Source organism: Aplysia californica, unplaced genomic scaffold (assembly GCF_000002075.1).
Source record: "Aplysia californica isolate F4 #8 unplaced genomic scaffold, AplCal3.0 scaffold00044, whole genome shotgun sequence".
Taxonomy (NCBI): Eukaryota; Metazoa; Mollusca; class Gastropoda; order Aplysiida; family Aplysiidae; genus Aplysia; species Aplysia californica.
Window position 1 is genome coordinate 1432736 of NW_004797314.1, and position 13845 is coordinate 1446580.

At 38.7% G+C, this 13845-nt stretch overlaps 1 protein-coding gene across 3 annotated transcripts; it reads left to right on the forward strand.

Moving 5' to 3' along the window:
* Positions 1-195: 195 nt before the first annotated feature.
* Positions 196-13003, forward strand: LOC101861188 (threonine synthase-like 2). 3 transcript variants are annotated; one of them, XM_035968195.1, is made up of 11 exons: positions 196-213; positions 1612-1660; positions 2525-2771; positions 4044-4238; positions 6080-6232; positions 6825-6976; positions 7306-7372; positions 9081-9226; positions 9848-9970; positions 10780-10925; positions 12271-13003. In XM_035968195.1, exons 3-11 carry the CDS (start codon positions 2549-2551, stop codon positions 12485-12487), a joined length of 1422 nt encoding a protein of 473 aa, XP_035824088.1. In that variant the 5' UTR covers positions 196-213; positions 1612-1660; positions 2525-2548; the 3' UTR covers positions 12488-13003. The 3 variants fall into 3 exon arrangements, with proteins under 3 accessions (XP_035824088.1, XP_005092383.1, XP_005092382.1); XM_005092326.3 differs by lacking the exon at positions 196-213 and adding an exon at positions 699-717; XM_005092325.3 differs by lacking the exons at positions 196-213; positions 1612-1660 and adding an exon at positions 1686-1825.
* The last annotated feature ends 842 nt before the right edge of the window (positions 13004-13845 follow it).

The window sequence follows — 13845 nt, forward strand, 5'->3', positions numbered from 1 at the left end:
ATAAAGACTGTCATTGTCATATCATTTTCAAGTGCTTTCACTTTAAACAAAGCTAGTAGGGGCCTACTTGTGCTGAACATGCTTTACATTGACGCCGTGGTATCTTAACTTATGCGCCTAAATTGCTATTTGAGTTAATGGATTAAAATAATACAGCATTAGGGATTCAACGGTAACTTTTGGAACAGCTGTGACCATCACGGACGATGCTGGGTAGGCAAGTGTAGTAGTGTTCAATTAGCCTATTTTATCGAACGTTAACGCCGTATGGCTGGCTGCTATATATTTTGGTCAATGCCTTGACTGGGCGTATATTATAATTCTCGGACAAAGTTCAGTTCTCTTCTCTGATCATTCTCCCCGCCCCACATTTGCGCTCTGCAATTTCAGAGCAACATAATCGGAAGTAAAAGATGCAGTATAGGTCTAGTACACTTGTCGAAAGTCTAGTGTGTATACGTATAGGTGCAAGCGTCGCTGTCTTTAGGCTACTATATAGTATGTTGGGAAAACAAGGGAGGGTAGGGTATATAGTTGCAGTGTTACATTATTAATTTCAGCTTGCATGAGTCAAGTCGAGACTTCACATCGACTAGCCTATATTACATAGCCTATGGGTTGATGTGCAGTCAAGCGGTGCAAGTGTGTCAAAGTCAACGCAATGTGTTATAATTTAAAACTATCACAATATAAGGGCTTTCGTCTGTGATTGTGAGGGTGAGTGCTATATATTGTGATTTTGTCTTTATTGTCAAAGATCCCTCACTTGTCCTCCTCCTCTGTTCCTGACAGTTGTCACCAACGTGACAACCTGTTACATGTAGCCTATTATTAATTTATCACAGTATGGGTGCTGCATGTGCTTTGGTGAGACAAAACAACGTCGTCTGTACCATGTTATAGACCAACGGAACATTAGATCTAGGCTAACAATTATTTATTTAAATTACACCGCTCGTTGGTGTGTGTGTGTGTGTGTGTGTGTGTGTGTGTGTGTGTGTGTGTGTGTGTGTGTGTGTGTGTGTGTGTGCGCGCGCGCGCGCGCGCGTGTGTGTCTTTTGTTTGTCTTTTATAAGGGGGGGGGGGTAAATCTACATTTAGGTGCAGTGTTATAAGTAGCCTAGGTGCATGTGCAGGAGGAGCTGAATGAGGCACCAGAGCTGTGGTTGTTCCGTGAGAGGAACGGTGAAATGACAGAGAGTAGGCAAACAACACTTTGTATCAGTTGGATTTCGCAAAGAAACGGATTCAAGTGGAATAAAGTAAAGTGTGCATAATCAGCATCTTTAAAAATAAATCCGAGTCTGGCCCGTTCAGAATCTATAGTAAATGTTGCATGTCATTGAAAGTAATGATATTGGATTTTCAGGCCCAGTAGCCGCATTTGTGGGCCCTCTCTTGCCTGCTTTTGAGCGGTTTAAAATTGTTCCTGAGTCAACTGACCTCGGAGAAGTGCGTTCAAAGTTCACGGCCCCTGTCCTGTGAATCACCACCAGCCATAGGCGAGGAGTAGAGGGGAGAGAGAGAGAGAGAGACAGACAGACAGACAGACAGACAGACAGACAGATAACTGGGCTTTAGCCTAACCCTGAGTGTTTCCATTCTCAACAGGGAAGATTACATTCTCAAGAGTGAAGGTTGATGTCATAACAGGAAACAGGTCAGTATCGCCCTGGAAAGACATGGACTGGTCTCGCCCTCTCTCCTGGAGAATATAAAGGCCTGTAGAAAACTGTGCGATATCAGTGCAGTGATTGATAACAGGCCGTGGCCTTCTGAATCCTGTGGGTCTGTTCTCCCGCCATATTTTATAGCCTACGTTATTGTAAGTAAATGATAAGTGTATGTGAGTATGAAATCCTCATAGCATGTATGTTGGTAGTCTTTTCACAATATGAACGTGTTAAAAAAACCAGTGTCATTGATAGGGTATCCTTTTCATATGGCTTCGTTTTGAAAACCTTGACATTGCATATCGTATGCAAAAAAATCAGGCAAGAATTAATTAAGACTAGAAATATATATATATATATATGATTTTCGACCACTTTTCACCATAACCACATATATATATATATATATATATATATATATATATATATATATATATATATATATATATATGTATATATATATATATATATATATATGATTTTCGACCACTTTTCACCATAACCACTTTCTTATTCAAAGCTCAAGTTAGCAACATCGATGCATCAAAAGAAGTGGCAGCTGCTGCAATATTCACAACCAAATAATGCTCTTGAATAAAAATGAAAGTATAATTATAATAGTGATGTTTGTTAATTTATTTGATTTCAGACAATTGTATCTGTCTCTTGCCCACAGTGTGGTGTGTATCTCAAAATTACCCCACTTGTGATATCTCTTTTTTGAAAGTTTGTAATCCCCCCTCATCCCTTCATGAATGTTTTTTTTCTTAAAATATGATAGGCCTTTGTGTATTCCTTTATTGGCTTTATGTTTTGCTGTTGAACTTGAACTTTATTTTGTTGCTCCACAGAGCTGACAGAGGTATTTGCTGACCATGAAGTACCGAAGCACTCGTGGGGATGTGAAAGGTGTTTCCTTTAAGGATCTCCTCCTCTCTGGATATGCAAGCGACGGCGGCATGTTGTTGCCTGAGAGTTTTCCTCAAGTGTCCACCGAGTCACTGAGAAGCTGGGCCGGACTCACATACGAGCAACTTGCTTATGAGGTGATCTCTTTATTCATCACTGAGGAGGACATTCCAGCAGATGATCTCAAAGGTAGATCTGAACTCAGGTTTTGATTATCATCATCATCATTGCCTTTCTCACCCTGCACCATGATATGCCATGGACAAAACTTTCCACCTTTCTCTATCATGGGCAGGCCTCTTGATGTTATTCCATGTCTTTCCACTTTCCTGTGTATATTAATTTCTGTGATTCCCTCCCAGAATACAATACTTGTTCCCCCGAGCTGAGCTGCTTCTGTCCAGACTGTATCCAGTGTGTTTTGCTTTTACTCCTAGTATGTGCAGCCTTTATTTCTTCATCTCTTGGACTACTAGAGAACTCTTTCCTACTTCATACAAGGTGCGAACATCCCACAATGCAATCCTGAGAGACTTGTTTGACAGAGAAGGTTTCGGGTGAGGAGAGTCTTTCAGGCTCTGTCCACTGTCCTTCATTGTTCCTGCTGGTGTAGAAGCTCCTACTCCCAAGATCGAAAAATAAAAAGCCGTGTTTGTCCGTGTTTCTGTAATTGACTGTTTTTACTGGGTCGGGTAGTTGACCCTCCGCAAACTGGCATTTTTCGGGCGACCAGACCTATGCACCTTTAGTCGCCTCTTACTACACGCAGTATCATGGCAGGTGTATTCTTTGCTTCCCCATAGTAAAACTATGGGGCCCCCCCACATGCAGAGGTGTCAGGTTTTGAAAGTAATCTTTTATTGTTACCTGGAGATCTCAACCCACCTTTTTTATAATCTTGGAATTGATCCAGTGACCTCAGAGATGCAAGTTTCGCTCTTGACCTCAGGGCCACTGATGTTAGTAATCTTATATTAGCCTATTACAGTAAAATCTTTTTAGACTGTCCCTTATAATACTGCAAATATGACTTACAACAAGTTCAGTAAAATCGTTTCCCTTGACACTGGGCTGTCAGAATTATTTAGCGGAGGCAGAGGACAACATTAGAGCCCCGTTATACTGCCAGCCCCACTATATAATATTAAATATTACCGATTATGAGATATATATATATATAGAGAGAGATTTTTAGTCAGAACACAATCTACTGTTACTATTGTATTTTTGTAAACACTCAGAGCTTGTGATCTTTAATCGGGGTTGAGGGTTATATATATATAAATGTCATATATTATCATTACTAGATCTATAATTATTATGGCCTACTATTATTATTGCTATTATTATTATTGTTATTATTATTACCATTAACTCCATGCTCGTCCCAAGGTTGGCAACAATGTTTGACTGTATTTCTATAATACTAATACCCTCTCACCATTCCTCTGTTATCTTCAGGTGTGCTACAGAGAGCCTTCTCCACGTTCACAGTTCCTGATGTTGTCCCCTTGACTCATCTGGCTGATGGTCTGACAGTTGTGGAGTTGTACCATGGCCGGAGCCTTGCCTTCAAGGACTTAGCCATGAGCTGCATGGGCCAGTTCTACAACTATTTCCTCAGCAAGTCAAAGCAGCACATGAATCTAGTTGTCTGTGAGTACAATTTTAAGGTCATTCTAAGTGGGTAAACTGTAAACCCTTTCACAACGGTATGTTGAATGTGTTTGATACTAAGGAAAGAAAAAAAAATGTGATAGCATAGTGGAAGTATCAAATTTAGCATCTTTTAGGGATTGAAAGTGTGCCAAAGGGGAGAAAAATGAGGCTAAGGCTTGGAGTACTGTTATGGTTTATAGTGTGGTATTTTGTATAAGTTTATCCTGAAGCATTTTACAAGATACACAACCTCCATGTGGTATTTGTTTCAGAATTAAAGCATGCAGAGAACAAGCTCAGAGTTGGGTAAAGACATTTTTTTAATGTCAGTCTTTGTGCATGTATAACATAGATGTACAGTCCATGCTGGCTTTAAGCACGGTCGTCGGGAGAAAGCTTAAAAGTGTGCTTAAAGCCAAAGCGTGCTTGAGTGCAAAGTAGGCATAATCCCGAGGTTTTCATACATGTAGAAAATTTCCCGTGCTATTTCCCTTTGTTTGTAAGTAGGCCTATAGCGGTCACGCAAAAGTGTGCACTGTTATTTAGACACCCGCCATGGTAGTTTTTGTTCCCTTGTTTGTTTTTGTTTTGTGGTCGAATGGGAAATGAAAACTTAATTTAGACGGCCAGTCACCATACAGCACATTAGGTCTACACACTGCCTGTGCGTACCACTGCCCTCTGTGCCACTCATACCACCGCCTTCATCCCACCTCGAGCATGATACACAATCAGGATTAATGGATAGCGAGGGTCAAAGGTGAAATCGCAGTCAGCCTCCCTTTCTCGTCTCCCCGATTCTCTTTGTATTTTTTTTTTGGTCGTGTGTAGCTTTGCCCTAGGCCTAGGCTAGATCCCATGTCCGCGCGCATGGCTGTGTGCATCTGCCTTCCTCTCCGCCCGTGTGAGTGTGTGTGTCCATCACTTGCGTTCTTTGTGTTTCTCTTGACACACTCCACTGCTGCGGTGTAGACTGTGTTCGAACTTCGATGGGTCATCATGAAAATATTGACTGTCTTGTAAATGAAGCGTGCTTGAAGCCGAAGTTACCATGCTTAAAGGCGTGTAATTTATATAGCAAAAATTCGGTAAGAGCCGTTTAGCGTGCTTGAGTCCGAAACGTGCTTTAAGCCGGCGTGCTTAAAGCCGGCATGGACTGTATTTAATTTATTCATTTGTACCTTACCAGCTGGTTGAAGTGAAGAGAAAGAGAGGCTTTCATGTGTCTGCATGTGTGTGTGTGTGTGTGCGGGCGCGAGCAGGCGTGCACATGCGCATGTGTGTGTGTGTGCTTGTGTGTCTGTGTGTGTCTGTATGTGCATGCATGTGTGCATGTTTGTGTACATGGTTGTGTTTGTGTGTACATTGAGTTAATTTGAGAGAAAATTATAGAATGAGTAAGCGAAAGTATGAGAGTAGATGGAGGCCTATGTGAATGTAAGATTTTTATGGGTGGGGAAATATGCATGCACATGATACAGTTTTTAAGAAAGGAAGGAAGAAGAAGACAAACAGGTGGATATGGAAACAAAGAAGGACAGTAAAGTAAAGAAATAGAGACATCTTTTCCTTTGTTTTGTAGTTGTTATTCAGCAGCCTTTGTGCAAGTAGCCCAATGCCATCCATTCGAACCTGATCTAAAGGGCACATAACACTATCATTTGTATAAAAATTCACTTCCCATTTCCTCCCTTGCATATTCTTTAGCTTACAAAAACACAGTATAAAACAGCCCCCTGTCTAAGACGGCCACTATTCTCCTCCACAACGGGTGGCCATCTTAGAGTAGACAGTTTCAATTGTACTTATCTTGTTTTATGAACATTCCTGTGGTACAGGCACCTCGGGAGACACTGGTAGTTCAGCCATTGAGGCAGTGCGAGGCATGAGCCAGGTGGACATTATGGTAATTCTGCCTCGTGATCGCTGCACCGTCATACAGGAGCGACAGATGACCACAGTTTTGGACAGCAATGTTCACGTCTACAGAGGTAGATGCTTTTTTATTTGTTATTCTAGCAGAATGTAAGAAGAAACCCTTCATACTATGAGTGGAGTAGTTGTGTCATAATCGAGTTTGATAAATTTGTATGAATAGATATAAGTGGGAGAACTGTAGAGATGTAGGTTTCATGCAGTTTCCTGGTAAGCAGTGCTAAAGACAACGCAGTAGTCTTTCTTGCATCTGATTTCATATTGCTTATATTTTCTATTTTGTGTTCAAAATAATGGCTTTTAATATTTTCCAGCCATCCCTATGTATAATACAGAATCTTCCAAATTTTAGTTGTGATGCCCATTTGAAGATTTTCTTTTTGTGCAGCAGCACTGTGACTTTGCAGCACAAAATATAATTCTGCTTGGTAAAAGTCAAAGGCAAATATATCAACTCTTGCAAATAAAAGTTCTAGAGAATTGATTTTTTAAATGGTTTTGAATGTGATTTATTTTTAACTGTGGATTTTTTTATACAGGCATCTTCTGTCCGGATACAGAATACAAATCAAAAGGGATGGGTGTAAAATTTGATAGCAAAAATGAGCGTCTATAATTGTGTTCTGTTGTTTCCTTTTCTCTGTTCAGCTGATGGAAGTTCTGATGACATTGACATAGTTGTGAGGAAGCTATTTGCAGACACGTCTTTTGTAAGCACCAATAATCTTGGCTCTCCCAGCTCTCTCAACTTTGCTCGGATCCTGATACAGCTTGTGCACTTCTTTTATACCTATTTGAAAGTGAGTTCCCTTAACAATAAAGTGTTGAAATAATAACCAGCCGTTTTTGTTTCATAATTTACTCTTCAGATAAAAATGTTATGCTTTACAGTATATTTCTGCTTCCAGTACGTTTTACAATTGCTTTCCTGTATGTAAACGTATACAATAGTTTTTCTTCAATAGGGCCTAATGATCACTTTGAGTAAAATTAAAATCAAGGTAAAATTTGTCTCCTATGTCTGTTGCTGTTGTGTAGCCAATTATTGAGTCTTGTTTTGTTTTTTTTGTTCAGTTGTGCACTTTTGTAGACAAGCCAGTAATTGAGTATTATTTTTTTATTTTTTCAGTTGTGCCCTTCAGCAGACAAAGAGGTTGAATTGATCCTCCCGACAGGTGGTGGTGGGAATGTGACAGGTCAGCTCTCACCCTCAATGATACTTGGGAGTATATCCTCTTCAAAACATGCTTAGTTATTTATAGCTTAACCTGTAAAATTTGTAATAAGCCTGAAATTTGGAAGTTTAAAACAAAATTGCAGTTTCTCAATCTGGAGCTCCCCAGTTCGAGGTCATCTGGAATTGGCCCACAGGTGACTTTGCCAGTTTGTATTTTTGTCAACTTTTAAAACGATATAGCTTCCTCCGCTATCCCACATTTCTTCACTGCTTTGCGTTCTCCTTTCCTCCCTTAACTCATTCGCTACGTATTATTTTCGGCTTGTGGACGAATTCTTTTCGGGAGGGCGAAATGAGATGATGACTAGTGCGCAGTTCGCAGGTCTTTGGGGCCATAAATTCAAATAAATATCAACATATTATATACCAACATTTTCAGTATGGTTTGTAGAATACACCTGCATTATTTATTTGCGTATTTTTCAACGTTGGTTCCTGTAAGAGGCGATTATGCAACACAATTGTGATTGGATGCGGATAAAATTGGAAAAATAAAAAAATTTATAATCTCAGGTGAAACTAAAAAAACATGTTTGCACCTAGTCAAATGATACCTCAAAATAACCATAACTGTATATAGAACAGGAAAATATTGAAAAATGTGCAGTTATTTACATACATTCCATAATATTTGTACATTTGGATCATAACATCCGATATTGGAAAAAAATAATTTTTAAAATAATTTTGAAAAAGGATCACAAACTGAAAAAAATACGCGTAACTTATATGGAATTATTCAGAATTGCACTTGGAATAAACCTATACATGTCTTGAGTGGTACTTTTTGATTAATTTCACCCAAAAGTAGTGATTTTGGAGAGATAAAAATATTTTGACTATTTAGATCTAGGCCTAGATCTAGCACTCAAAAATATTGATTTCTCAATTACAGTGCACCGGCAATTTGCGTCCAATAGTATCAATATTATAAAGAAGAGTCCTACACTTCTTTAGTGAGCAAAATAATTATACATTTTGTTGTGTAAAAGTACTAAGACTGGTGTCTGGGCTATAAGTTGGGCTTCGCGATAAAACAAAGTCGAATAAACTACGAAATCATGTTTCAAAACTGAATCAAAACTTCCGATTTTCGGTGGAAACGCTTGACCCGGAAGTCAACATTATATTATGACCTTTATTTTAACATGGATAAGTGGATTGGAATAGAAACCAAGCTAAAATTGAACGTCGGTTCTCGAGCCGCCGGGGGCGGCTTAACGTACTGACGGCACTTGAGCCGCGCCGCCCTCCACGGCTCGGCGTAGCGAATGAGTTAAACACCCGCAAATGCGTTTTAATGTTGAGTGTGATAGTTAATAATAGTAAAATTCAGTGGTCTCTGCCTAAGAATCTGATCATTGAAAGACCCAAAAAAGCATGTTGACAGGTGTTTTTCAAGGCTCTTACTGGATCATATGTTTTATGATGGAATATGACCCAATCATGAAACAGAGCCAATCACTACACTACAAAAAGGAAAAGAAGTAATATTCTGTAAAGACAGCCTTATGTAAGACTATCGAACACTTTGACCTCGTAAGAGGAATGAGTGATCGAACCAATTGAAAACCTTTCAGCGATTGATCCTCTACGCAAAGCTCATGTGTGTGCGTAAGAAAAGAGCTGTTAAATTTTATGTCAGAGCTGTCTCTCTTTCTCTTTAGCTGGGACAATCACCAGGAAAATGGGTCTTCCTGTGCGGTTTGTGTGTGCAGTGAACAAGAACAACATCTTGTCCCGGATCATGGACGATGGTCAGTGCGAGCTTGGCGAGGTTGAGGGCACCCTGGCTCCTGCAATGGACATTCAGGTGAAAAATGAGTTGTCAGTAGGAAGTTTGATTCTCTCCTAAATTAATTGCTACTTTTGTAGTTTAAGATCATGTCTTTTCACCAACTCCGATTTGTTTTGATTCTGTTATCGTATTCTTTGGTTGACATGCTTTGCCAGATGAATTTGATTTCCTGGATAATTTGTACTGAGAGTAATAAGAAGAAAAGTTTCTGTTAATTTCTTTGATTTGACAGAGAAAAAGTCTATTCCTCTAGAACCCCCAAAAAATTATATTGTTAAAAATAGAGATTTTTAAAATGGTGCATGGAAATATATGAAACAGATAAACTTCCCTCCTACGTTAGAAAGATTTGTCATGGGTGTGTTTTTAGACAGCAAGTTAAAGTCTGATTGAGAACACTGAATATATGGTCCATCAAGGCTAACTGTTTTCAGATATAGGTCATGCAGCTCCTGAGGGTTAAGTAATTTACCAAAGCTAGCTTGTACGGACTCGGTCAGGCATCCCCTGATTAAGATCCATAGACATTTTTTTACTTTAACTTGTTTTGTGGCTTCTTCTGTATTTTTAATATTTTATTTTTGCGTGGGTTAGTTGAAAAGAATTTCATTGCTGACTCTGTTTTTTGTCTTCCAGTTTGCCTACAACCTAGAGCGTGTGTGGTATTTATGCAGTGGTGAGGACGGAGATGCCATTAAGAAAATCATGGCCCAAGTGGACAATAACCAAGTCAGGATTCCTGCCAATATTTTGAATGAGGTAAGTTTGACAAAAGGGCTGATTTTTTTTGCTTTTGAGATAGACTGAAGTGTAGATTTTTGCAGCGGTTGTTACAGCTATACTTTGAAAAAAATCTCAATACTTTTGGAAATAGTTTTGCTCAGAATGATGTGCAGCTTTTTTAGTGGTTGTTACAGTATAAATACTTTTAAAAAAATCTCTGCATGTTTATCATTAGTTTTACTCTTTTGTGATTTCTTGTAATGAAGACCATATTACTCACTTGTAATTTAGTTATTTCTGATGTAGCTGCAAGGTTTTAACAGATGGAATTTTGAAATGAGATTTCTCAGTAAAGTGTTTTAAATGAACCAATACATTTTAACTTATTTTGTAGTTTACCTATCAATGATTTCTCTGGTATATTTCGTGTATCCTCTCATCTTTTAGTGAGTGAATTATTAATTGCCTAAAAAAATAGTTACTTTCTAGTGAAAACAGAAACAAACTCTTTCTCTCTCTTTCTCTCTCTCTCTTTCTCTCTCTCTTTCTCACAGACACTACGACACACACACACACACACACACACACACACACACACACACACACAGACACACACACACACACACACATGCACAGAGCAACCCCCCCCCCCCCCCCACGCCCGCACACACATATAACAAAAACATCCAATGCATTCATGATGTAGATCCAAACACTTTCAATTTCAATGCTAGAAACAGAGCTTCATTTTTGAAAAATGCTTTGAATAAATTTCAAAGAGCAGATCTACTTTCATTACTAAGTGAAGTTGTTCAAATTTTGTGTTTGTTTTTTTTCAACCTCAGATGAAATCCTTTGTGAAAGTGTACACCGTGTCTGGGGATGAAGAAATCAAGACAACGATCAGTCGCTGTTGGCGAGAGAATCAGTACAACATTTGTCCTCACACTGCTGTTGGAGTTTCTTACTTTTACCAGAAGCTCTCAGATGGGTATGTCAGATCTTAAAAGCCAAGTAACATTCTATTTCTTTCTGACAGTAATTTTAGAAGTTCACTGGGCTATCCTTTGTGCTTTCTGTTATGATTTTTTTAAAATTTCATTTTTCAAATTTTTTTTTTCTCAACGAAGCTTCTGTGTTCCTAGAGTAATATAATTTTCCCTTCTTCTTTTTTTGACACATAACATAAAAAGTATTTTGGCTTTTCCAATTGCTCCAAACTTAACTGTAATCCTCCATCATACAACATCAAGTAAAGATGATGCATTGAAACTACAGTCTTGCATGCACAACATAGTGGACATGCGCAAAGCAAACAAAGCAGTAGGTGATCAGAATTTCAGTCACAAGTTTTTTGTTAGGCCCTATACATTCTTTGTATTTAAAACATGCGCATAGCTTAAACTATTTGTACATAGTGAAAAAATTGGTATCAGCAAGGGCAGCTCTAATTGAACAAGATGGCAGATTTCATTTATCAAAACAGTCATGATATGAGAGAGAGAGAGAGATAGAGAGAGAGAGAGAGAGGGGGGGGGGCAGGCATGGTAGGCCTTATGAGTGTCCCTGTGGCTTTATGCACCCTGCATAATTTAGCGAAATTTGATCATTTTTTTCATAATTTCTGATTATTTTCCTTTATCATTCTTTGTTAAAGTTAACAGAATCGCATAATTTCACATTTTTGGGCTCAGTTTGCATAATTTAGGAATTTTTCTTGCGTAAAACGACGGAGACAGAATGTTTCTATAAGCTGAGGACAAAAGTGTAGGCCAAGGACGTGTTCACAAATATATCACTAAAATCAGCAGTAATCTAGCCTGCACTCTTCATTTGCTTGTTGGGAGTCTGTGGTCAGACCAAAGGCATATAGTTATATTGTATTTTCACCGCATTTGTCAGCGTGCTCCCTTTTGAACAGAGATTATATGCTATGTGACAGCTTGGTGGTGTTTTACAGATAAGACTAGGTGAAAGAGTACAATGTTGTTGAGAATTGACCATGCCAGAGCAAAAGAAGTGGAAAGGCTTTTCAGTCGAGGAAAAACAGCAGAGGTGAATAAAAAATAAGCATCAGTAACACAAATTTGCAGATCGAAGTGACTGTACTATGAACCCAACCTGCATGTTAATGTCGCAGAGGGGGCATAATTCATGTAAAATTTGGACTCAATTGTCCATCTCTCTTGTTAGTTATAGCCTGAAATTCAAAGTAGCGAAATTTACATAGAAAAGATTTCGGCATCTTGCAATATGTGTGCTGAGCTGTATTCTTTCACTTATATTTCTCAAGGATTTTATGATTTTTTAACATATTTTATGTTGTTGTCTATCAGCACCAACAGCAGTTCACCGTCTGCAGTTCTTGCCACAGCATCCCCACTCAAATTCCCAGAGGCTATCCGGGCATCCGGCGTTCCCGCTCCGACATCAGAGAAAATAGAAACTGTCCTTTCAGCTCCAACCCGCTTTGTGGATCTGGAAAAATCACAGGACTGGACGGAAATTGTGAAACAGAAAATGATTGAAGCAACCAAGAGCTATGGTTGTTGAGAATTATGAAGTTCTTCTCTAAGTTAGCAGTAAAAAAGATGGACTGTCAACTTACATTTTTTTAAACTTATGATAGAAAACAGCTTACATATATTTTTTTATGAGTACCTTTTACTTATATGAGATATTTTGAGCCAAGGTATATGATTTTAAAGTTTTGAAATGACAATTGTGCAATAAATGATATGACGAAAAGATGTGATATGTTTATATTTAGCCTTGAATTTATCATGTGAAGATACCAGTATAAAATTGTCAGGTCCCTCAGCTTGACTGCTGTACTTGGTTTTGACATCAGTTTGGAAGTTTGATTTGGCAGTCTATGTGGGTTTTGTATCTTGTTATATGTTGCACAATCCTACATGAAAGGAATTTTGCTGTTATACTTGTAAATCTTGTGCAGAGTGCTTTGGTTGTGATCAGTACCTCAGAGTCAGATTACAGGCTGGCTCAGACTGGAACTAGAGAGGAATGCATATATGAATGCTTAGCAATAAACATGAAATGATTACACACCATCCGTCTCTGTTATTATAGCCACTAGAGGCTTTTAGAAAAAAACGTGTAGTGCACCATGAACTCTTTGTTTCCAGATCCCCACTGAAGTGGTATTTTGGGGGTACTGATTTCATCAACCCCCAGATCCTTACCTGGTCCTGTGCTACTTTAATTACCTGTTCTCACCGGTATTGTGATTCTCTGTCTAATTAAGAATAGTTTGAGTGCTCACACAAACAAATCCATTAACCCTTTGAGCCCTGACTTCCTGAGGCTACCGTGCCCCTCTGCCTGAGCTCCTGAGCGATATATTACTAACATTCATGTGATCATCAGAATCTAATTCAGAAAGATCTTCAAAATAATCAATAATGTCTTGTGTGGTAAACGCTGTTTTCTGTACACGTTTTGTCTCAGGCGGGCAGGGTTGGGGATGGGGGTCTCGCTCTCCAGTGTACTGGTGGCTTAGCATACGGACCGGTTTTACCAGTGGCAAGGGCTCAAAGGGTTTAACATTTGACTTAAGTATAGCAGTTTTAAGTTAACACCTTCAAATTGGATGCGTAAAGTTGTGGTATATCTTTTGTACAAATAATGCTTTAATAATTTTCATGTCAGTCTTGTCACATGAACGTATTTTGCCTCTGTACGGTAATCTCATGACTCTGGACTTGATGACAATTGGATTAGAAGTACAAGGTGGAGAGAGGATTTGAGCATGAAATTGAATATTATTCACTGAAGGAATCAGTTTTTGGCTATATAAGGTATTGAAGTGTAATAACTTTGAAGCTGATATTTTCAAAACTGTCTACCTATCTTTTTTTCTTGTTAAAACATCTCTCAAGACATCAGAGAAC